This window comes from Schistosoma haematobium, chromosome 1 (genome assembly GCF_000699445.3).
Source record: "Schistosoma haematobium chromosome 1, whole genome shotgun sequence".
NCBI classification, from domain to species: domain Eukaryota; kingdom Metazoa; phylum Platyhelminthes; class Trematoda; order Strigeidida; family Schistosomatidae; genus Schistosoma; species Schistosoma haematobium.
The window spans coordinates 68,314,670-68,341,596 of NC_067196.1; the positions used below are offsets into that span (position 1 = coordinate 68,314,670).

A 26,927-nucleotide genomic window follows, 5' to 3' on the forward strand; every position below is an offset into this window, starting at 1 on the left:
ATTTACTCTGTGTACCGGGATTTTCATAACTGTCGAAATAACCTTCAATCAGCTGTTGTGACAGAAAGGTCGAGGATTTCGATGAAATAGGTAAATGTTTATCGCACTTTATGCTTTTGAAAACAATTAACACTGACGTCCGATAAGTTTTTCGCACTAGACATCCCTTTATGTGAATTTACACTTATTTTAACTCTGTTGAATCTCACAGACGAAATCTGGTTACTCGTCGCAGTAAATGTGTAAATAATGTAAAATACAAGCTCGAATAACTATCGAAGTGATTCACCCAGCCTTTCTGTTTCATTCTTAATGGTAAATGTTTCTACCCATAGATTCCTGAACTGTAAATTGCTAATGGGTGGGTATAGATGTAAATGACTGTGTATTCGGATACGTTCTTCGGTTTTTCTCAATTATGCTTCTCTTTTTCTAGTACATTTTTTGGGAATAACTCGACTTACGGGATGGCTACGCATATTCTCATCACATTACAACTTTGTATTAATCTTGTTAACTGTACGTACCGACCTAGCTATTTAAATCAGACGCTAGTCTGCCTAGAGTATTTCAATTCGCGAAATCAAAAGGTTTTAGACACTGTTTATAAGCTCTTTTTCAAATGTCTGAAGAGTTATCGGCTTACTTATTTAATTAACTATACTTTACCCTCATAACATTCGTTATTTAGGTAAAATCTTATGACGGATTTGTCGTTCCACAAATTATTGCTCTATAATTGATGATTATATCTCCATTATTCTTGGCAGACTATAACCCCATCTTTTATAGGGCGATATATCCAGTAATTGTATAAAACGACATGTCTTGTTATCCGATTTCGGGGTCCTCAATGTTTGAGAGTATTAAATATCGGAAAAATCTCTGCGGTAAAATTCATTTTGATCACTTCGTCGACTTATAAGTCGACGCTATAACCAATGAGCCTTTGTTACTGGCCAATGTATCACAGGTTTAAGGTGGATATCATGTTGTTCATATATAGCACTTTTAAAACTCAGAATGCTGGCTGTACATATTCAGTTTGTATTATTTAGGTTAAGCGATCATGTCTATATTGTATAAGCTCAGGAACCTAAGGTAGACCGAGATTGTGTACTGGTGATATAGGTAGAACCATTGTCAATAAACGATATTTGGCTATAATCCATATTATTCTGGGATGTTATTTTCATCTAATATCAAAGAAAATTTGCGAAAGATTCGAGTTTCGCGAGATTACACCATCTGTGGCACTGGAGCCATTTAAGCTAGAAGATTAAGGAACTTGAATGTGTGTTTTAGTAATGAGATTTAATGTACCGTACATCAGTGACATACTCATCAAAAGGTGATAGGGTTCTACAAGCAAAGTTGTCTTATTATGTGGGCTTTTGTAGCACCACCTGCATATTCAGTGCTTTGAAGCGCTATGCGATGACGCGACTAAAGTCTTTTAATACCCTGTGGTTTTTTAAGCTGATTACATCACAGTTCAGATCTATCATCTATTTATTGATTCAAGAAGAAACTCGGTTTATTTGCTTTGCGCAATCACAAAATAACATGATTAGTATGTGCTTAAATTATAAACTGGGAAAGTACTGACGTCTGCTATTCGTTCAACTTTCGAACCTAGCTATTCATTTTTAGAAGCTCTAGGATATGAACTAGACTATGTATGTAATCGTAAATGTTAACTCAGATTCTTCTGTGCGCATAATTTCTGTACATCTCCAAAGACCTCTTTCCTTTATTTAATCACAAAAGGTTTTTTCGTGATTTTTCTCACCAGACCACTGTCATGGTAAAGACATTTCAAGTCTACTTAGGAGCACAAGGAAACAGCTCAACACGAAGCAACAGCAGCAACAGTAGTTGTAGTAACAGTAGCGATAGTGATGACCGTACATACAGCTGTGTACATTGTCGTGCTCACCTTGCTCGTCATCAAGATCTTATTTCCAAGTCATTTCAAGGAAGTCAAGGTCGCGCATATCTGTTCGACACGGTTGTTAATGTTTCTTGTGGGAAACCAGAAGAAAGGCTCCTACTCACCGGTAATTTAAAACTGTTTATACTTACTGCAATAACATACGATTTATCCTACTTATATAAATGTATGTATACTTAATACCATGAATAATGGGTACCGAGTCTTTTAAGGTGTATTTCGTCATTTGATATAAATATCCAAGAATTGAGAAGAGAATTTTTAACTTCGAAACTTTTTTTTCAATTTAAAATTACTGGGAATCACGAATACTTTATATGCAAAACAAAGTGCTGCTTCTATGTCCGGTGGACTCAATGGGGCTATTTTATTCAAGCGTTATCCAAAGTTTTCATCGATCTCTCCTTGAATTCCAGGGATTGGCTTGCCTCTTTTATTATTGACCGGTTTCTCTGGCTTACCATATTTCCCTACCACTTTCTTCTTGGGTCATACAGTCGTCTCATATTTCCTCGAAGCTCTTTCTGCAGTCTTTGCTAGTTATTCCACGTATTTTTGCTTGTCGGCTCTAATGCTCCACTTCATTTGCTTGTCTGCTTCTGTGTATTCAGTTTGGGCCTTGACTTTATTTGTTTCTGTTCGGCTGTTGTTGATTGCCATCTCCTTGTTCTTCCTTTGTTGAATTTTGTTCAGGGTTTGGATGGAGATCTATTCCTTGTGATGTTGCTTGTTGTGACCCAACACCTCATGACACGTTGAAGTTAGTGCTTCTTCAATCCGTTTTCAGTTGTTCCCCATAATAGTTTCTTCTCCTTTGAGTAGATCTTGTAAGGCTTGAAACCTGTTGTTTAGAGCGAACTTGAGTTGTTTGAGTTTGTTAGTATCTCATAGGAAAGCTGTATTGAACCTTTGTAATGCTGTTTGTCCAGTTGACCAGTGTTTCTTTAACTTCAGCTTAATCTTGGCCAAAATCAGGTGGTGATCTAAAGCTATGTCAGCTCCTCTCCTGGTTCTCATGTCTTTTATTGTTTTTCTGAATTTTTTATTGATACAAATATGATCTATCTGGTTCTCCGTGGTGTGATCCGGTGAGACCCATATAGCTTTGTGTATGCGTTTGTGTGGGAATATTGTGCCGCTTATAGCCAATTTGTTGAATGCACATAGATCTGCAAACCTCTCACCATCCTCGTTTCTTTCTCCTAGTCCATATCGTCCTATGATATCTTCATACCCGATGTTGTTCATTCCGACGTTGGCGTTTAGGTCTTCGATCAGGATGGTCAGGTCCTTTCCTGAGCAGTTCGCTATGATCGATTGTAGCCTTTAGTGAAACTGATATTGATTGTCCTCATTTCTATCATTGGTAGACAGGTAATACTGGATAATATACGTTTTAGCCTCCTCGTTCTTCGTTTTGAAGAACACTGATAATTCTGGATCTTTGAGATCCCCATCCTGTAAGTGTTTGTCGTGCTTCTTTCGACAGCATCATTGTAACCCCTTGTATATGTGAAGCACTTTTTCTTGATTACCAAGAAACAACAGCTCCTCTCCTGGGCCTAATCTTCTGTGTCCAGCTTGGGTCCAATGTGCTTCACTTATTAAGAGCAGTGCCAAGTTGTGTCTCCTCATATTCTCAGCTATTTGACTGGCTTTTTCGGTCTCTCACATTGTCAGGACATCCCTTGTACTTATATTACTGGTTACTCTGGTTATTAGAAAAGATATTGGCCCCGTGACTTCCTAAGAATATCGGTTTTCGCCATGAGGCATCATAATTCTTACTTTAACTCCCAATGCAGAGTTTAATTTGTTTATCCTGGTTAGCGTTTTTTTTTAGCTCACTCACTGCCATTCTTAAGTTATTTCAATGAGTAACCATAAGAAAGTTTTTATAAGAATAAGCGTAAATTGTATTAAGAATGTTAACTGTGGAATGCTATTTGATATATTACGCTTTTTGGTGTTGTTAAAATGATGAAATGACTATTGTTTAACTCCCGTTTTATTTCGATGTTTGATCAGCGTTAAAGATACATAATCTGTGGACTGTGGATGTAAATTAATTGTTTATTTTGCCACGCAAATCCGGAGAGTTAGAAATTTATGCTCATGTCATACTCTGCTTGAACCATATCTTAGATATTTAGATGTATCCCAAGTTATAGTATATAGATTTTTTAATGCTTATTGGTCGTGATAAGATCTTTATTCAATCAACAACAATTCTTTACTCCTGTTTTCAGTATTAAAGGCTGTGTTTCCACCTATTGTGAAACATAATTAATAGTATTATGACTACATATTACAAATGATAATCAAGTTTGGCAGATCGGCCAGAATTCAAATAAATCAGGTTGCAGTTTGATAGGCTTCAGTTTAGTTCAGCCATATGTATCAAGTTAAAGCTCTATAATCCTTTTTTGATTGGTCCCTCAAATTTGTGAATGGTTCAAGTTCCACGCAAATAGTAGACAGCTTATTTCCAAATATATGCTTGTTGAATCTAAGCCATCTTTGTCTATCTTCACGGTTACAGAAATTGATTCTAGAATGTTTGTTATAAAGCATTTTGAAAATTGTTTCATATCACTCTACATCAAGTTTAATGTAATGACGCACTGAATCTCTAAGCTAGGTTGTCAGATTTTACTATGAAGTGAAGCACGATACTAGTTACTGGCCAGTGATATCAGCCAGCAATCAGAATGAGTGAAGTGGTTCTGGCTGCTATATTACTTACAACGTCTTATTTACTATTTTATTTGAACATATAGATATTGGTACAAGGAGGCACCAAATATATGTGCGCCCCACAAGTCTCATTTGATTTGTACAAGGGCTGTGATACTGCCCGGGTGCCCAAACCGAAGCGGATGGTTCTCTTAGGGGGCCACACTCGAAGCCTTTGACCTGAAGGTCTGATCCACAAGGCAGTGGAGTAACGTCAGGATATGCAATCCCATGGTAGTCGGTGACCAACAATAGGTTCATACGCCATTTTTTCCTTCAGGATACTGGAGCCCATGTGCGCTATTGGTTTGGAATCAGGGTTTTCCAACTCCCCTAGGTGAACTCTCCGTGTCCACCAATCCGTTTAAGAGCTGGATATTCACTTTTCATCTTCTCAATTTCGTAAGCAACAGCCCCGCCACGAGAAGGCAGAGTAGGACTTCCCTGGCAGTAGTTGTATGCACGTGGTCATGTGAGAGCATTTCGAGAGGAAGAACCGACTCTCCCCACTCTCGACCGTACCAGAGCATTTGATGGCACTTAAATTATCTAAGTTAGCCTTGACTGATAACATAACTTATGTGGAAAATGTTTGTATTTTTGCAGAAACCGAGTTAATGGTTTGGCTTGTAATTGAGTAGATAGACTACTTTGCTTGACTCATCCGTATTGATTAAGTGACTAATATAATTCCCCCACTGATTCACATATTTTCAAATATAAGATTTTATTGAAATTAATTTTATCATTTGCAAACTCATATCATTTTGACCTTACAATGTGACACTAAACTAATGCTCATATGAATGTTACTGCTGAAAAATATATTCTCTTAACTAGTCAAGAATATTACAACATATTTAAAACATATATTTACTATTACTTTTTTGAATCACGTTGTTTTTTGTTAGCCTTATTATTTCACTTTTAATCTTAAACAATAATAAATCAATGTTCTCAAAAGTTTACTTAAATGTCAAGTAATTCATTTGTTTAATGCTACCATTAAAGTGAACAGACAAACTTTACTTGAATTAACAATATACGTTGAAGTTACAGTAAGCTTTAACAAGAGTTGTAATAATAAAGGAAATAATGAAATTTTAATTATCGTTATACGAAGTGTTCTAATCAAGAAAAATACCTGTTAAAATAATCTTACTTAAATAAAATTGTCTAACTTGTCCGCTGAGGTCTGTTACCATTCACTTTTGGTTGGAAGACTGGTCAAAGATTAACTATACATGTTACTTCTTGTGTAACAATGGTTTAGTTACGTATTACAACTATTTACAGGTATATGATATAGACTAGCAATTTTATCACTGGCTTTATAATTTTATTTGTGAAACTTTTATTCAACAGCACTGTACTTGTTTCCTGATTATTGAATCGTATGATAATGATAACCACTTAATTCAGTGCCATGTATTTGATTATAATAAAGAATTCTTAACTTGAACTGTGCAGTGTTTCAGCAACTTCTTGTTTTATAGGGGTTTAACTGGTGAGTATCCAAAAAATGTTTAAAACGTTTCTAGACAGTGATTAGCAGTCATACATTTCCATTTGCAATTGTTTACGACTAGTCTTAGCCCCATAACATTCTTTTCATGTATATTGCAGCCCATTACATCAGTTTTTTGTCAGTAGAAAAGTGATATCTTAAGCATATGCGACACATAATAATATCATTTTCTTTCCATTCAAAATAATATATTTACAACATACTAAGCAATATTACGGATATATCTGGGCTGGAAACAATAAAATATCCTAATTAATTAAGTGTAAACGATGTTTAGCTCTTGAATTTTGAGATAATCATGTAAAGCTGATGTTAAATTCAAATGAGTTTGAACTACTTTTATCGATAAGTAGCGTGTTCTATCTTATCAATCTTAATGTTAAAAATAACTCCAAATAGTATTGTTTATATATACAGTTTATATTCCTAAGCTTTTACATCTTTAAGTCCGTTATGGGTCTGTAATATGTATTCTTCATAATCACCACTATTGGTTATTTAGTTTCGTAATGTTTAATTCTGTTCTGTGCCATCTGCAGTAGGACTAATAAACTCCCGTTTTACTATTGGCACAGTGACCAGTCAATAATGACCGAGACTTTAACGCTTATTAGTTCTCTAACTACTTCTTACCGAGTGCTTAATCAGAAGACCGAGTTAACAAATAGATATCTCTGTTTTGGAGTAATTCACTTGTATGAATGAACTTATTCACTTATATAGTGGAATTTCCTAACCATATATTAACACAAATAAGAAATTATAATGTACGTGTGATGACACAACACATGAAAGAAAAATCAAGTGATGAATCCGTAGTTAACTAAAAATAGCCTGAGGAAGTTAAGATCTTCCACAATAGTTTATTTTTTCTGGTTAGTGTTTTTTAGCGGGTTGGTTTTCTACGAGATGGGATCGCTAACCCCATGCTCAACCCTCCCCGGCAGTAACGCTGGGGAGAGCCATAGGCAAAGTTGACAGTAGATTATACACCAAAATAAGAAGTAGAGAAAATATAAATGCACAGTAATTCAAATATCTAATAATTATACAATAAGAAATATAGATAATAATTCATAAGATAGTTTTGAAAATTAAAACTGTTATGTCCCGATAAGAATAATGAATGGTAACTTTTGGGATCCATTTATGGACTTATGAGTATATTTTTATCGTGTAATTGTTATGTAACTAAACTGTTCATATTAATATCCCTGTTATTATGAGTTTTATTTTGACCTATGAACTATTATTACACGATTTACCATTCTTGAATTATCTCCTGTCTGTTAATCACTACATCCATCATTCACAGCCACTTTTGGCCAAATATTGTGCAAATGTTATTTTCTATTTTATGGTACGTTGTGGTTTATTTGATTGGTATATAAACCCCGTATGTTTGAAACAAATGGTTCATATTGCAGAGGCTGAGATTGGTGTTCTGGACTCAACTGGCTGGTCTAGGCGGAAAGCAGGACTAATCAGGGCTCTAGGCTACTCGCACGTGTTTTATGCGTCACTGGTTCGGTCGATAATTCGTTGCTCTCTGATTGGCGGTATCGTTGCGTTATACAATAAACAGGGCACACAGATTCACAAGTTATGACAAAAACTTTCTCAATATTTTCTCTATGATAACAATAACTCTAAGCTTGTACCATTGATTAATTGAACATTAGATTCCAACATTTAAATGATGTGAAACATAATACCCATTTTAAATCAATCAATTTCTAATTTAATAATCCAATTAAACACAACGGTAGTTAATAAATAAATAGTTTTTCTTTTATTCAAAAAGTTATCGGAATCATTGTTTTAACTTTTATGTCGTAAATAATCTCCATTGAGGAAATAATCAATCATTTAATAAAGTATAATTAAAGATAAAAATAAATTTTTTGTTATATTGCAATACGTAGAAAAATTATATTTTTGACATTTCATGACTTAATTTAAGCCACTTCTTCAGAACAAATAAATAAATAACCGAATCAGATTAATACAAGTTTAAATAATGTAACAGGAACTTATGTGAATTTAATTTCAGTTATTATTTTACTCTGAAGAAGTTGTTTACATTAATTCACCAAACGTCAGAAATACAACTTTTCAACTTATTGGGATATAAGAAAAAAAAATATTTATTATTAACTTTCTACCTAATGCTCAATTTTTATGGAACTATCAGTATATAGGGTTGTGGAGATTATTAAATTTTTGATTGAGATCACGAACCGATTGGTGTTATACCACAATTGAAAAGCTGGAAACACTAGACGGCTGTTTAGTCCTATTGTGGGACTCCTCAGCGGTGCGCATCCACGATCCCGCTCGAACTCAGGACCTTCAGTCTTGCGCGCTGAGTCCTCATCCAACAGTGTTAATGTCTAACCTCAACCAATCCGCCCAATGCTTCCAGGTTTTATGTGTAACTATCAAGTTTACGTTTGGTATTGATACCGATAATTGAAGATGTATTTATTTGTCAAAAATCTTATTGTAATTTTATTAACTTATTATCATGTTATTAATTTTTTTTGTGGTAAATATGTGAAAATTCCATAATGTCATTTGAAAGAAAAACAGGTTAATTTATCATTTTGATAAATTGGTTTCGTGTAATAGTCAATAATGTTCGCGAGATTCATTACAATAGTTTAGTGATTTTTCAATTGTTGATTTCTGAAAAAACAAAACAAACAACTTAATGGTTCAACAAAAAACAAACATTTCAATAGGGATGAAATGTTGTTGTGAATAATAATTTTTCTTAAAATAAGTAATATTATTCAATGTAGCACCCTAGTCAAGATAATAGTTATGTGAATATATATTAGAAGTAATTGGTTAGCAGATTTATCTTTTAACCGTTAGATTGCAGGGTGAGACTATAATTTATGGACGAACCAACCAGGTATAAAATAACAGGTCTAGGATTTTGGCGCGAAATTCACTCATCCATTTGGCTAAATAGAGTTTTGGCATTATAGCTGATATCAGCTCGTGATGAAAACCCGAAATCTAAGTCCTAACTATAATCATCAACTGTAAATTATAATTATAATTCCTCACACAGGTTTATTACCCTCACTTAGTCCTAATTATTAGGTTGACACTGTCAAGGTCAGTCTAAATGTTGCTCAAAGGTGGTTCATAAATCATAGTCTCACCGATTGCAGAATAGAAATCCGTTTCATTTTGCTTCAATTAGAATAACTGATTGGATGAAATAGGCTTTATACAATACAATTATAAACAAGGTATATGAACTCATAGTTAGTCACTGAGTTAAACTAAAATGATAAACTGTAGATTATATTTGTTGACAGAAAGCTCTATTCCATTTAAAGTTTAATCATTGATCAGTCTTTATAGGTATAGGCTTCGATTGAAAATAATATATTTTTTCATATTTTTTTTGTTTACATTTCAATAATAGGAATTCGATTGTGATCATAAGAATTTTTTTTCAAACGGAGTTCATATTAACAGACTCATTAGACAAAAATGTACATTTGTTTTGAGTTAAAGATAAATGTTATAGAAGAGTTTCATCAAGAATGAAGCTTATTTTTATATCATTCTTCTGTTTATGTTTAAACATTCAAACATACATATTACTAGCGTTTTTAGTGTTGTTTCATTTTAGTTTAGGACGATACACTTGTTCATTCAACTTATGAAATCCATATTTCATTTAGAATTATATATATAATCAAACAGAAGTAGCGTGGAGTTATGTAATGACTATTGTGTTACTCATGACATTTTTATAAATTAGTTTACTTTAATCAGTATGTGATGGTTTGCTTAACTTCACTTTCGGGCAATAAATAAGTTGAGTTCTTTTTCTTATTGTAAATAATACATAACATTACATCTTATGGTATTTTCAATTCTTATTAGATGTCAGTATTTCAGTGTAAGATTGTTTCAATCTTACATGAATGGATTTGGTTATGTTTATTAAGAAGTAGCTTTCACTATAAACTGATATTAACCAGGTAACCATTGAAAATCATGGAACACTAGACGGCTTTTGGCACTCTTCAGCAATATACACTTACATATTAAACTTAACTTAGAACTGTAAGGCATAACAGAAAGCTTAATTCCATATTGTTCCTGAGTATGAATTAAATGTGCTTTCATTTCCTGACGTAATGTGTTCCTTGGCTTTCCTCTTTTTCGCTTCCCTTCGGGATTACAAGTTGATTAACAATAAACGTATATATATTATTCGAACACAGGAATCGGAAATTTATGTATTGACCCTTTATAAGTGTATTACTCATAGTTGTCATATGAAACAGAAAAATTAGTAAGAGAAATATGTGAATTGATACGTGATAAGTTGTACATGGTTGATATACTGTAGGAATTTTAAGAATAACTATTTCCATAGAGTCATTTTTACAGCATGTATATCGAGTGAAATCCGTTCTATACAGAATTCAGTAAACTAGTCTTCACACTCCTACAGTTATGCTTCATAAATTAACTTATTGATCATAGCTCACTGTTTCCCAGTATTTTTTTTAACTCTTTCCTTATATGACCTTTCAACCTTTTACTAATTACACATTTTGCAAGTATTTGAACCGTAATCAATATTTAGTCTACTGCTCTCAGTGGGCTGAACTGATTCATTCAGTCAAAACTTTTATTTGTTCGCTTTATATGAACTGTTTTCTTCATGAATCGATGTTGTGGGGGGGGGATCTAAATGGTTATATGTCACACTTTGATGCTTCTCAGTATTCAACACTCAGAATCGGAACTAGGAACTTCAGGTCTGGCGGTGACCATAATAAGGTTAAATCCACTGTTGATGAAAGCTATCTCCAAATTAGACTAGTGTCACTCAGCCACTCACAGATATTAGCTCAAGATCACTAAAGTCAATCAATGATACTCCTCATTCTAGGCGAATTACCTCATGTTCGCTGATATACTCATTTTGTACAAGGTAATGTAGTTATTCAGTATCTATATGACTTCGTTTAGCAAATGAGAGTTGTTGATTTGTACAAGTGATTTTCCACTACTTATGTCATCTATTAAAATTTGTCATACAGTACTCACCATTCCATCTAAGCTGAACCAATATTAGACTCTTATTCTGGATTGGTTTTGATGCAATGTATTTTTTAAAGATTGTTGTAATCGATCTACAACTGATTATCTATGTTGATCAGATTATTATTTCATTATTTTGTAAATTTTTATCAATTTCTTTTGTATACATTGTATTAATGTATCATAGTTTTATTTCATTATTTTAGTGTTTTTACGCTTTATTTAAACAAGACCAACAATATTTGAGACTAATTCACTTGGTATTGTTTTACTTGTATCTTCCCATTGTTATTTCGGGCTGCAATTGATCAGTCTTTTATTGGTATATGTGCATACTGTGCGTATCGCCTCGATATTGCCTTAATTTACAAGCATTATGAGCAATGATGGATAGTGGCTAGCAGTGGAATCCAGGACGCACATTTCGTCCTATTTTGGACGCGTCAGCTGTATGTACCTGAATCTCAGAGTTGATGTTCACTCTGAGACTCGAACCCAGTGCCGTTCGCTTCAGATGCCATCGCGTTATCCACTTAGCTACTGAGTCCTGATAGCCACTTGCTTATAATATTTGAAACTGTTCATTATTTTATTAGAGATTTATTCATAAACAATAAATAACACATAGTAAGGACAAAAATTTTAAGGGCGGAATAACAAGTTATGACATTGAAATGAAACATCATGTTTTTTATATATTTCACTTAGAATGGTTTTTTCGTGTCTTTTTTCTTTCTTTTCATTTAAATCTATAGTTAAACCTCAAATGAAACAAAAAATATTTTTAGGTTTATAGGAATGTATCAAATAAGATTAACTAATTTATTGTGTCACGCATGGTTCAAATAGATAGGATATTGTTTAATTCTAATTTATAAAAGGCTTTGTTTTTTGTTTGTTTGATATTTTAATGTTAGGTAGATTTAAAATTAACAATAATATTGATAAACATTTCATAAATAGTTTATTTTCAGAAAAGGGTTTCGTGAAGGTTAAGCATTCATGTGCGAGACTTCTAGGTTCTGGGTTCGAATCCCGCGAGGTTGGATCGTGGATACGCACTATTGAGAAGTCTTATACTATGACGAAACGGCCGTCTAGTGCTTCTAGGCTCTTCATGGTGGTCTAGCTTTAATCAACTCATGAATCCAATTATTAAATAATTTATTTTTTATATAGTTTAAATCAGTATAGTCATTTGTTCATTAATGGCTAATTTTCAGATGAATCTTAAATTCCGTGTAAGAATTCTTGACCTGTTAGTTTTCAGCTGTGTTGAGAGTAGAATAGTATCTTTGATGATTCTACACAATATAAGGAGTTTACAGAAGTTGTGAATGCAGACGATTAACTTTTGACTTCTTGGTTGTGTGACTTGAAGGTAATAGGTTACATTCTTACATAGGTTATAGGTATGGTGTGTTAAGGACTTTATGATCGTTTAGTGTCTCATCGACTAATGTCAGTTTGTGTCGAGAACTGCTTACAAATATGTATATATAGTTGGAACAATGAGTCAATCGAAGCTAGATCACCATTGAAAATCTGGAAACACTAGACAGCTGTTTGGTCCTAGTATGGAACTCCTAAGCAGTGCGCATCCATGACCCAGGATGCTGGACTCGGACTCAGGATTTTCTCTCTTCTGTGCTAACGCTTAACCTCTAGACCACTGAGTCGGCATCCAACGATGTTATTTTTCAACTTTAATTAATCGTCATTTCAACTATAAGAGTACTAAAATGTTTACGAATACCCATACTGATAATGATCATGTGCTCACCAGTGACTAGTTTCAAGATGTAACTTCTGGAGTTTAGTGAAAAGCCTTGACCAGTGAAGTTAAATCCGTGTCAGGTTTGAGACACTAAACCGCCTCAGACATTGAATAAAAGGTTGCACAAGATCATGGATTGATTGAAATTGAACATTAACATCATTGGATGCTAACTCAAGGGTCTAGAGGTTAACCGTTGCTGTGAGACTGAGCGTCGTGGATTTGAGTCACTCGTAGTTGATCGTGGGTGCTCACTGCTAATAAGTCCCATACTAGGATGAGACTCCCGTCCAGTGCCTCCAGGTTTGTAATGGTGGTTTAGCTTGGATCGACTCGGCATGTGAACTGCGAAAATACTACAATCTCCACAAATACCCATTACTCAGTTACTTACGCCTGTTACCCTTCATAGAGAAACATAGACCACCTACTAGCATTCTCCATACAACACTGGCCAGGCCAATCCTTTCCACTTGTTTCCAGCTGCTATTCATCCTTTTCATATCTGCTAACAATTACCCACACAGTGTATTCTACAATCTAACTCCTTCGCGTTTCCCTTCAGAGCTCCAAGTAAGCGCTCGCTTCGTGATACAGTCTGATGATTTCCGTGATGTATGTCCTATCCACTTCCAACCTCATTTCCTCATTTCCTCTTCATCTCAAAGCTGGTTTATTCTCTCCCATAGTAAGCTGTTACTAATAGTATCTAGCCAACGAACATTGAGTATCTTACGTAGACAACTGTTTAGAAATACTTTTATATTTTTGATGATGGTTGTGGTAGTTCTCCAAGTTTCAGCTCCATACAGTAGAACTATCTTGAAGTTTGTATTGAAGATTGCGACTTTGATGTTGGTTTTCAGACAGTTGTTTTGAGTTCCATATGTTCTTGAAGTGTAGAAATGCCGCCCAAGTGTGATTGGGTTGGTGTTCTCCGTGTTGTATTTGAGGATCCTGCTCTTCCCTTGTGTATGTTTTAATGCATCTATCTATTTTTTAGTTCTACAATCATAATTCTTAAAATTGTCAACGCTGATTACACTAATAATACCTCATATTTAAATATTTACTTACTTGAAGTTAAAATCTCAGAAAACTGTAGCTTAATAAATTTCTCCACAATTATCATGTCACAAATATCATATTCATGCAGTTTCGAATGTGATTGATTATTCCCATCTACTGTTTAGATACTGGAATAAGTATTTCTATTACTTACATTCTATCATGTCTCTGGAGACTACAGAATTTATGTCATCTTATCTAACCATATTGTATATTCATCATTCTACATTTTTAAAATAATGAATACACAATAGTATTAATAAATAAGACCTTACGCCTAAATTTGATAGAATAGTTCCATAGTATTTGGGCGTCGAGACATTAAAGAGGAATAATGTATTTGTAAAATCTCAGCGATAATTTTAATGTTTGTTTATACTTCCTTGAAAAAACATGGACCAGATTATCAGACAAAAACGTTTGATTTACTTCAAATTCATCCGATAAGATTTTACAAATACATTCTTGCTCTTTAATATCTCAATAGAATTAACGTTTATAAATTACTTTGTATAATTCATAATTGAATGTATACTTCAAAGTAGCGCTTATTCATTCTTTTATAATTATTATTTGTAATTATTAAAACTGTACAAAGTTTATTAAACAAAGATGAACTTAAGGCTATCTCGAAGCAATCCGCACAGTATGCACATATGCCAATAAATGTCTGCTTAATTTAAGTCTTAAAAATCAATGAGAAAATTCAAGTAAACAATACTAAGTGAATTTATACTTCACACCATTGCACAAATAGGTGGCTATCAGGACTCTGTAGCTAACAAGATAACGCGATAGCGTTTAAAGCGAACGGCACTGGGTTCGAGTCTCAGAGTGAACATCAATTCCGAGTTACATCCAACTGGCGAGTCCCAAAAAGGACGAAACGCGCTCCGAACTTAATTCCACTACTAGCCACTATCCATCTTTGCTTAGAAAGCTTGTGGCTTAAGGCTATATCGAGTCAATCCACACAGGATGCATATATGTCGACAAGTGACTGATCATTTACAGTCCTACATAACAATGGGAAGACACAAGTAAAACAACACCAAGTGAATTTGTACAAAGTTTAATTATGAATAAATTTTAATGTTTACCTTTTTATTTATTTATTTATTATTTATACCATTACATATTAGACAAGTAAAATAAAAGCAAACTATACAAAATGGTCATGTTTTGTAGGGAATTAAAACGAGGATATTTTCAACTATTAAGCAAATTCAACAAAATCATATTGGATAAAACTTCTATAAGAAAAAAAATGCAAAAAGTGATAAACTATGTCATCCCATTGCTTAAATTTATCATTGGGGATTGGTTATTTGATTAGTGATTATATTAGTTACTATATGAATTATTAAAATATATCTAGTTTATTATTTTAAAAAGGATCATTGATTTGTAATATCTCTATTTATCTGTTATTTGGATTGGTTAATAATGAGATCTGTTTTATCCAAATCTTACAAAATAATACTTAATATGAAATTTAATAAAGTATAGACTAAGCCTATATCATTGAACGAAAGAGATAAATAAATAATTAGATTGATGTTTTGGTCAGTTGTGAACTACATTATAACTGTGATCTGTTTGATATTGCGTTTAATTTTTGCGTGATCAGTATCAGACTGTAGTACATTATTTTTTTGAATGGTTTTTTGTTTAGACGAAGATGTTCAATTTGACAGTAAATTATTTGATGTTTAAGTACTAGGTAGTTGTTTTCTTCTAGACTTAATACATCTCAATAGCGATATCTCTTTTTCTTGGAATAAACTGAGAAAAAATATCTAGAAGAATTCGATCGGCAGTCGCTATATCTTGCCTTTTGTTAACAGTGGATGCAATTAGACGATGACCTAGCGCTTCCATCCCATACACACGAGCAAATGGAGGTCAAGACAACCAGTGTAGCAGTAACCTCTGCATTAGTAGGCCTAAACATAATCAAGAGAACAAGCAAGACATTGAAATACGACGCGGAGAACACCAACCCAATCACACTTAATGGAGAAACTCTGGAACAGATGGAAGGCTTTACGTATCTGGTCAGCATTTTCAACGAACAAGGAGAATCCAATGCAGATGTGAAGACAAGGATTGGCAAGACATGAATGCCATTCCTACACTTCAAGAACATATGGAACTCAAAACAACTGTCTGAAAACCAACATCAAAGTCGCAATCTTCAATACAAACTTCAAGATAGTTCTACTGTATGGAGCTGAAACTTGGAGAACTACCACAACCATCATCAAAAATATAAAAGTATTTCTAAACAGTTGTCTACGTAAGATACTCAATGTTCGTTGGCTAGATACTATTAGTAACAGCTTACTATGGGAGAGAATAAACCAGCTTTGAGATGAAGAGGAAATGAGGAAATGAGGTTGGAAGTGGATAGGACATACATCACGGAAATCATCAGACTGTATCACGAAGCGAGCGCTTACTTGGAGCTCTGAAGGGAAACGCGAAGGAGTTAGATTGTAGAATACACAGCGTGGGTAATTGTTAGCAGATATGAAAAGGATGAATAGCAGCTGGAAACAAGTGGAAAGCATTGACCAGGACATTGTTGGATAGATAATGCTGGTGAGCCGCCTATGCTTCTGCGCTGTGGGTAACAGGCATAATTAAGTTTCTTAATAGTGAATATCGTATGATGTCAAACTAATTCAGATCACTGTAAATTCTGAGGGAATATGTTACAAAGAAATAGCAAATTATTTACAAATCGAGGGAGAGAAGTAGAAAAAATTATACATTAGTTAAAAAGTATAAAGTAATTTGACGTTGTCACTCAGGACTGTTCATTACTAGTGCAATGAACAGTTACTTAATCGTTATGAATTAGTGTAAGAGAATTTCATATTTAATGAGCATTGAATTCACGTGTTTGATAATTTTTAGAAATGTAATGATTCGCAAAATTATGAAAATCGTTTCAATAAAGTTGTACAATATCAATGTTAAGGGATAGAAGTTTTTGAAGTGGATTATGGGTCAGACCATACCTTTTTTGTCTGTTTGTCGGTTTGTAAATTAATCATATTTGTCATGTCAAACCTTGATTGTTAATGATACTTAGTTTGCCTGTTTGCCTATCTTTGAGAAGAAGTGGTTTTCTGAAAATCCATTTAATTTGTTGACGGTGACTGCTAATTATTGATCCCGATTGGAATTATCATTTAAAACCAAGAAGCATTGGACAACTGTCTTGTCCTCTTATGGGACTCCTCAACATACTAGAGGTTTGATACTATGACGAAATAACTATCTATCTATCATGTGATTGTGACTGATTTGCTTTGAGATGATTTTCTCAATTTCTGAAGAATTGTTATAAACGGCGGAGTTCAGATGTGTTTAGAATGAAACAGTCCTCATCAATGGTATTGGATAGTTATCTTGGTGTTTTACAAATTGTCTGAACTTGAAAATATGTGGTATTGGATTTTACTCAAGTGGTATAAAGGTTTAACACCACTTACAAGGCTCGAATTTCTTGGAATCCATCTCTGAAGGTGCCACGAATGCGTACTGTTAAGTAGTCACATACTAACATGAAACAGGCACTCGGTCCTCTCTATTTATTTATCTGTTTAGTTATGTACCCACATATTAATAGTACACTTGTATAATATAGAACAGTAAACAGATATGCAAAAATTTAATCAATAAATATCCATTTTATTTTCATCTGCATTATATTATTATTATTGATGCTTATTACCAAGGTGACAGATGTTTGGTAAAAATGTGCAGGCAATAAATCTTTTTCTTGTTATCTTCGACTATGTTTCAATGTTTTTCTATCTGTTTTCTTGTTATCACTATAGTAACTGTAACATTTTTCTCACAATACTACTAATAATAGCAACCATATATTTATAGTTGTTGTCGTTGACTTTATCATCCTAACTATTAACAACCAATATTGATTAGTATAGTAACAGTGGCAGTTGACTTAGTTTGAAATGAATACATATCTATGTATAGAACACTTCTCAAAAAAATTGATTATTCATAATCTAATCATTATTTTTGTTTTCATTACCTTAAGGTTGAATGAAATATTGAAAGGCAGGGAAGAATTAGTTAGAGAAGTGAGATAAAGATTGGCTTTGTTACAGACAGTAGACAATTTTCATAGTCCTATTTGTATTGATCACATTATTCATTGTTTTAAGCAGTAGTATATATATATATATATATATATATATATATAGGTGTGTAGGTATGTGTGTTTGTACGTTTATACATAGCATTAATTCTATACCAATTTTTACATATAACTATAATTGTTTTAGAGTCTTTTGGGAAAAAAAAAACAATGCGACTATTGTTCCTGACCATAAAATTGTAAATGCATTTCCTAATGTAATAATTCCTATTTAAATAAAAAAAAACAAACTAGGATCGTATGAATTTTTCTAGGGTTAAAGTTTCGAATAGGTTTACATTTTGTTTACATACATGGTACACGTGATCGGTAGATGTAAGCATTATTTATAGAATTGTTATTATTGATGTTGTTGTTTTAAGTAAACATAAGTGAAAACAAATGTATAGGCAAATATATTTTTATCTTAGTATTATTAAATGAGTGAAATACTGAAACAATGTATCATAAATTTATCACTGAAATGTGTTATTAGGTATAGATTTAGGATTGTTGAGATAAACGTCCTTAGTGGTTGATGCGGTTGAGTAATAGAGATCATAATTGGTTGTATTGAAATTGGTATAATGACTCTTTACTTCTTCCTGTATCATGACTTTCAACAATTCTCTACTTATACTTTAGCTTCATTCCTTTTATTGAAGCATATGTTCACTGTTCCGTCTTTCACGCTATCTTTATTACTATTGTTTTAACTAATTTTCTTCCTAATTTCACCTCATTTCGCTGATTTGATGTGTCAACTTGTGCTGATACACGTTTATGCCAGTTACTACATTAATTTTGACTGGTTGATTGACTGATTACATGTTGAAGAATGAAAGAGAGCTAATAATTTGTGATATTAGAAAATAAGAGATTACAAACAGGTTCAGATGATACGGGTATTCAGTAAATATAGAGTTTGATGAACGGTAAGTCACATACACTAAGCTTCTGTTTTGTAAGAAAATAAATAATGTAGCTTGTTACATTTCTGGATAATCTCAGGATCAACCAATTTGTACATTAACTTTAGACAACTTATTCACCTCCTCAACTTAAGATTATGTAAAAGAATGAGTCAATTCTTGATAAGGATATTTATCTGAGCCACTAAAGAAAAATTAATAGGTCTATAATAATATAATGTAAATATACTCGAAATGTACTTGGATGAAGAGCAATACAAATACACTTAAATATCAACAAAACAATTAAAGAGTTCTTGTTTTAGGCTGTTCTCGGATGAATGACATCGGGATGAAAAACTTTATTTCTAAACTATGAAGAAATAAATAAATTATGAAATGTATCTTCAACTTGAGATGATTTTGGTAATGTTGGATTCTTCGACCTGGTTTCAGAGCTTTCTATTACTTGATTAAAATATTTCATACAAGACTAATATAGTTGGAATTCATTTACAATGTAAATGTTTAGTAACATCAGATTTTGTGAATCGTCTACTAACTTATGAAATTATTCTCCAAGAATGTTATTGATCGTAGTTAATGTCACCTTTTTTTATGACTTAATGGATTAGGCAGTTGAGTAGTATCATTAGTCGTTAGGCTTAAGTCAATATTGTTTTTTTTATATTTGGTTTCATCTACGTGCTTTTTTTGTTCAAAAAAGTACACCTGAATTTCCTTTTACTCTCCGTATATATATAGTGTAATTTACTTATCATATCATCAGTTAGCTTGCTTATTAGACATCTTAGCTGATAGTTAATTTGTAAATATCACATGTGTGAATAAGTGTTGAAATATGAACATTTTCTGAATCCTGTTATTTTACATGCCACGGAAATTTCGATTTTTGTTTTCTGTTATATATAATTTTAGAAGGATAGTAATTTACTGAATGACTATCACAGTTGTTTTTAACTGGAATCTAGTACATTCTCTAATTATTTCTATGGTAACAAATGTTTTTATTGGTTTCCAGGTGATAAATTATATTTTTCTTGTCCTCTATTCTTGATTTTATCCACTTTTTATTTTAGTTTTTTTTACATATTGAAAATAAATTTGTTTAACTAAGTGACTAATCGAAATTCTATGAACTCATTTTATTCTATAAGGGTATGTGATTTTATTTCGTTGTTTAATATGTGTAGGTTTAATAACGTGTTCATTGTTTTGTGTATAATAATAAAGATGATATAAGTGGTATTTATGTACAATAATTTGGCATATATTCCTTATTAGATTATGAAGGTGACCGAGTCACTTTGGTCGAAATAATACATCGAATTAAATTAATCTATTTAATCACCTAACAACATCCACCTTAAATTGAAAAAGATTTCAGTTGGTTGTATAAGTTGATTTTGTATGGTTGGTGTCTTGTAGTTCGTAGGATTAATTTTCAGTTGTTGATCTCAATTGATAGAGCATCTAGAATATATTCATTTCTGTGCTATTCATTTTGTAGCAAATTCTAAAACAACAACATATTGACGTTTCATTCTTAGAACATTTTCACAGTCACACTAGACTCTTAGCTTTTTATATATATTTATTAATTAGAAAGTCCGTTTACTAACCTATAAGTTTTTAGATTTACAAATTCAGGATTGTTTTAGTTAACTAACTGACGATATTTTGAACTTTGAGTATTAAAATCCCAAACTATATGTTTAGAGATTGAACTAAATGGAATGGAACTGATTGATAGGTTGATTTCCTTCATTTCTGATGGGAAGTTATTTATCTTTCAATACTGGAATATTTAGTACAATTTAATTCTTATTAAGATCGTGAAGTAAACTTTGTGATCTTAACAAGATTCAGTAACCTCCACCACTCCTCCGAACTGTTGATTTTAATTGTTGGTATTGTTTTTTTCTTCCCAATTTACAGGTCTTCATTCTGTAGCAGATATCTATTGTGATTGTTGTCATACAGTATTAGGCTGGAAATATGAACAAGCTTTTGAATCTAGTCAAAAGTATAAAGAAGGAAAGTATATCATAGAATTAGCTCATTTAATTAAAGACAATGGATGGGATTGGGTAGTTTCTGAATTAGAACAACGAAGACCTTATTGAAGGTGTATTTTTTATTGTTAAGACGAGTTCACTATCATTTCTTAAATCTTCAAAGAGAAAGAGTGCTACTATTACTACTACTGTAACCCATGTTATGCATCTTTACAATTATACAAACGTGTGTTGTTTGATTCGTGTGTTATTTTCTATACAGTTACACATTGCAAAGTGCATTGTGACAAGTATTGCTCATAGTCTTTCAATTTTCCATAGAAATCATTACATTTTCCATTTATAGCCTTTTGGCTTTTCTAAATTTTACTTCTTTAGCTTTCTAATTCTATCTTTCCCTCCCCAGCTATCTTCGTATGTACGTGTTAGTCATAAAACGGACACCGTAGATCAAGAAAAGTTTCTATGATTCTTTTTGTTTCTTGGCATTACAGTCTATCTTTTTTTTAACCTTGTTTACTTATTCTTCTGTTTATTCAATGGACACTTCTATTGATATTATTCTTCACTCAAATTTGTCTATGTATCAGTTCACAATGAATCAACCGATAATTATGGGTTTGGGTGATGCAGATGATCATGAAAACAAAAATTTTATTACACATCTGTGCGGTTTTGCCTTGTGTGTATTTCTTTTTTTTTTCCAGTTAAATTCAAAAGTGTACTATGAAGCCATGTTTTTCTTTCTGTTGACTTCGGCATTATCGATCCAACAGAGAATATTAGATTGATTCAATTTCAGTTTTTTTTCCTTAAAATATCAACATTTTGTTGTTAGTTTTGTGTTTGCCTTTTTTTCTCCGCACCATTTATGCTTGATTTCATTCTCAGGATAGGATCAATCAAAATGATGATTATATCATAAGTTTGAACTTATAAATTATTAGGTATTCTTTACATTGTTTGATGCTAATAATAATCACCATTAGATAGGCTTATTACTTCTTTGAATTGTTGCATTACCGAACAGTAAATAATAACTTCACTCTTAGGAAGGAAATCTTTTGTCTCTCTCTTTCTCCCTCTCTATCTGTATTTCTTGTTATCATTAAATCTATGGCCAAATCACACAAAAAACTCTATTTTCTTTGTTCAGCCAGCTTGATTAATTTTGTCTGTTATTTCGTGCTTTTTGAAATTACTTTTTTTCTCAACGAAACAATTTGTGAAATTTATATATACATGTATATGCTTATGTAAATATGTTACTCTTTATATTTACTACTACTTTGCATACGCTTTCATTGTTTACATATGTATGTATGTGTATGTGTGTGTGTGCCTGTTTTGTTCAGCGCTTGCAGTTTGAATAGAACAAAAACAAAACTCAAGCGGAATAATTTGTTTATCAGTTTTATCTATAGGTTAAATAATACATATACCAAATAAGCACATACATATACACACACAATGATAACGATTAGATACTTCTGAGTGTTCATTAGTTTTGCTTTGATTATCTTTTCCCGATTATTATTATCACTATGACTACTCAAATTTATTGTCTCTCATCTATTTTATAAAGCTTAGTCGAATGTTATAATCTGCATAGAAATGAATGTATACACGTCAATCGAATGAATTTAGTGATTTCTTCCTCTATTAAACCATCATTTTTATAATATCAATTCCTGAATTCTCCCCTTTTACCATAAGATCAACATTTTTTTTCAAATTTTGTTCTCTTTTTTTTGTGTTGCTTTTCCTCTTAATAAATTACGTCATCATTTCAAACGATGTATCATTTTGTATGGATAAAATTTCTTTTCTTTGTTTTTTTAAAAAATTTACTTGACTTTATACTTCGCCTGTTGTTCATTCCTGTAATCAACATTTTGTTTTTGGTAATAGTTACATTGACGAATTATGAATTGGATACATTATTTCATTTTATACTTCAACATGATCATTATTCATATATTACTGATATTCAGGTTCTTTGCTTTTATTGTTTGTGTGTTTATTTATTTCTTGCTTTTGATCTTTTACTATTGTCTATTATCAATTCGTTCATTTATGTTTCATGAATAGTGTTTGACGATGTCATCATCATCATCATCATCATCATCATCATCATCATCATCATCATCATCATCATCATCATCATCATCATCATCATCATCATCATCATCATCATCATCATCATCATCATCAACATTATCGCTACACTACTATCTGTTTATAATGTTCCAATGAACAACAAACAAACAAAACGTAATAAAAGTCAAAGTGAGTAATAAATAAATTAAAGTAGTAGAACCAATGAACATCACATAATATGAAGGGAGTTATTCTTATTTCTACCGATATATATATATATATATATATATATATATATATATATATATATCCAATAATGCTATTACCAATTTTAGTTATCATTACCCAATGTGGTAAATTTGCATTTATAATTTTCACTGTTTTGAAAGGCAGACAGTCATTGATAAGCTTTTTTTTTATTGTTCATATTTACTTTGATTTTCTTATTGTGTTCTTTTTTGTTTTGTTTTGTTTATAAATTTGTGTAACACCTTATTCATTACATTTTGAGTGAATTTCTATTTAATTACATCATAATGCATATAATATTATACGACATAACTAAACAAATTAACAACTTATACTTGTGAAACGTTCTTGTTTTTCCAGTTAATTTAAATTCCTTTAGGATTACAATATTCTTGTTTATTATGATTTGTTATTATTTCCATGTGTTTCCCTCAACAACAACAACACCAAAAATCTATCTCTAATCGTACATTCTTTAAAATATATTCGTGTACGTTATATTCTTCATGCAGTGTTAATGTTTCGTTTGTTCTTGTGTTGATTTCTTCTGTCTCACTTGTTCAATGTTCACTTTATGATCTTTGCACGAAAAAAAAGAAAGATATCTTCAAATAAGGGAGACTATTATGTAGACAGAAGAAGTAAACAATCTCAGATTGTTTGAAATAATCAGTTTGTATAAAATATGATTACTTAGAGATTGTTTTATTCTTTTTCTCACAGTGTTTCTTTACTATACTTCTGTACTCTCTCTTATACTGTTTGTTAGATGAAGTCATAACAAATGATGCAAATGATGATAATTTAAAGTTATGACATAATGGAGTGTGATGGAAATATGTTGAAATTTCTTGTTGTACAAATATATATATGTAACATACATAATAATATTATTATTACTAATTCTGACTGATTATCATTAATCTTATCAACATTGAATATTATTGGTTCTTTTTTGTTGTTGTTTTGTTTATACAATTTGAGCAGGGCTCAATTATTCAACTTCTTTCAGTTACTATGTGATTCAGTTTTTCATGGGTGGCATTTTTTGTTGTTTTCAGTTTATAATTATGTTTCATGGAAGGAAAATTAAGTAAAAAATATATATAAATATATAAATGACAATAATCTTATACTAATCAAGTTGTTTTATTTTTAAATAAATCATGAATGCTAATTTTTACTATATTTTGTATTATGTTTAGCACTGGGATCCAGATACACAATGTACCTGTGTTTCATTGTTGATATTTACATTAGATATTGAATACAATGACCATTAGTTCAAATGCCATAACGTTATCTACTGAGTCACTAGGTACAGATCGCTACCAACTTCAATATATTCATAAAATTTTGCAATTATCCATTGCAGAAATTCAGAACTGAAATCGATCATTCTGTATTAACAATGTTTAACTATATTTGCATACAACACGATGAATTTGTTTATTATTTCGTTGGATTGTCATCAAGTATATGCAGGTAAATAGGTTTATCTGTACCACGTTCTATTAGGAAGCCGTGACCAGAGGAGCTGATCCGTGTCAGGTAGAAATAGGTATTTACCTCAGACAATGGGAGATAGTCGCGCAATTTTGTAGACTGATTAAAGTTGGACATTAACACCTTTGAATACCGGCCGGCTCAGTGGGCTAGAGGTTAACAGTTCACGCTCGAGACCGAAGATCTTGGGTTTGGGTCACGCGTGCGGAATCATGGATGCGCACTGATTAGGAGTCCCGTACTAGAAAAATGGCCATCCAGTGCTTCCAGGTTTTTAATCGTAGTCTAACATTGATTGATTTATGATCTCAATCAAAAACCAATGGATTTAGTTAGTTCAGAATATTCAAAATAGTACACGAAGTTCTAGATGGTGAATTATGTATTAGTGGACAATATATTGTTAGAAGACAAAGTTATACTGAAGTTTTATAACGAATTAGACTGATAGTTCAAGAAAATTAGAAAATCATTATTCGAATTATAATTTGGTTAATTGGAGAATCAAAGTTTTGCATCAAACAACGTTAAGAATATTAAGTTTTGTATGGATACTATTTACAATATAATCTACAAGGATCATTTATTATAAGTCGTACTTTAGGACAGCTCTTTGGTATTACTTTTTTTATATGAACATTTAGGTGAAGGTAGTGCAGAATATGAATTATATCGAATTTCTCTTTGAATGTTAATTATGCTAGTCAGAACTTTGTCTAAGATTATTTGAATAATGATGTGTAGGATTTAGTGTTTCCGCGTTACCGATATTCAGTATTAAATTTCGACGGGTCTCTATTAGCTTATCTACGCTAAGAACAAATACCTTAATGTCTATTGCTGTTACATATTTTATTATCACATAATAATGGACGTTTATCAAAAGAATCTGACCAAAATTCAACTGTGAACGTCATTAAAAAGAAAAAAATTACCGATTATCATATTCTCAGAAGGGGTTTTGTGGAGATGGTGTAGAGTGTGAATGGTGTACGGTGGTGTAATTCCGTGGATTAGTTAAAGTTAGACATTAACACAGTTGGATGCCGGCTCAGTGGTCTAGTGGGTAAGCGCTCGCGCGCGTGAATGGTAGGTCCTGGGTTCGAATCTCGCGGGGAGCGGGATCGTGGATGCGTACTGCCGGGGAGTTCCAAACTAGGACGAAGCGGCCGTTCAGTGCTTCGAGGTTTTCTATAGTGGTCTAGCTCCAATTGACTCATGACTTCAACTATTAAAATAATATTTACCATATTGTGAACCAAAACATTTGTCCAGCATCAAAGTTTTTCTAAGGTAAGCATTTTGAAATTTTCTAATTAGTTTCATTATTAAGAGTAGAAATGGTATGAGTAACAACAAACATAATAATATCAACAATTTACATAGTTCTAAATAACTCAGTTTAGGTTTCATAGAAAGGTAAATGCTTATCGGTTATGATTTTGCTCACCAGGCAACTAATTAAAGTGTCTCATTCTAGACTTAAGAATCAGAATAATAGTCTAGATTGTGATGTTTGAATTTCAAACAGAAAATTTGTGTCGAGTAATGTTTGCCGATCACTATTTGTTTGTTTCATCGATCTTTAGTGCGTTTCAGCACGAAAGCAAGCTTCTCAATTATGTTTAGCAACATGAAAACTTGACTAGACCCTAAATCAATATTCAACAATACGTTTTTCTTTATGGTATATGAAATGTTATTTTGCAAGATCGAAGAATGTTACCTGCTTGAATATATAGGCTACCTGTTCCCGCCATCTGAATATTTCAACAGGTTGTCTGTTTTCATATTTGTTTT

The 26,927-nt window shown here is 32.3% G+C and overlaps 1 protein-coding gene across 2 annotated transcripts; it reads left to right on the forward strand.

The window, feature by feature from the left end:
• YPEL2_2 (Protein yippee-like 2) lies at nucleotides 1-26,273 on the forward strand. 2 transcript variants are annotated; one of them, XM_051209480.1, is made up of 3 exons: nucleotides 1-90; nucleotides 1,796-2,060; nucleotides 21,193-26,273. In XM_051209480.1, exons 2-3 carry the CDS (start codon nucleotides 1,805-1,807, stop codon nucleotides 21,378-21,380), a joined length of 444 nt encoding a protein of 147 aa, XP_051074936.1. In that variant the 5' UTR covers nucleotides 1-90; nucleotides 1,796-1,804; the 3' UTR covers nucleotides 21,381-26,273. The 2 variants fall into 2 exon arrangements, with proteins under 2 accessions (XP_051074936.1, XP_051074935.1); XM_051209481.1 differs by lacking the exon at nucleotides 21,193-26,273 and having other exon boundaries at nucleotides 1,771-8,054.
• The last annotated feature ends 654 nt before the right edge of the window (nucleotides 26,274-26,927 follow it).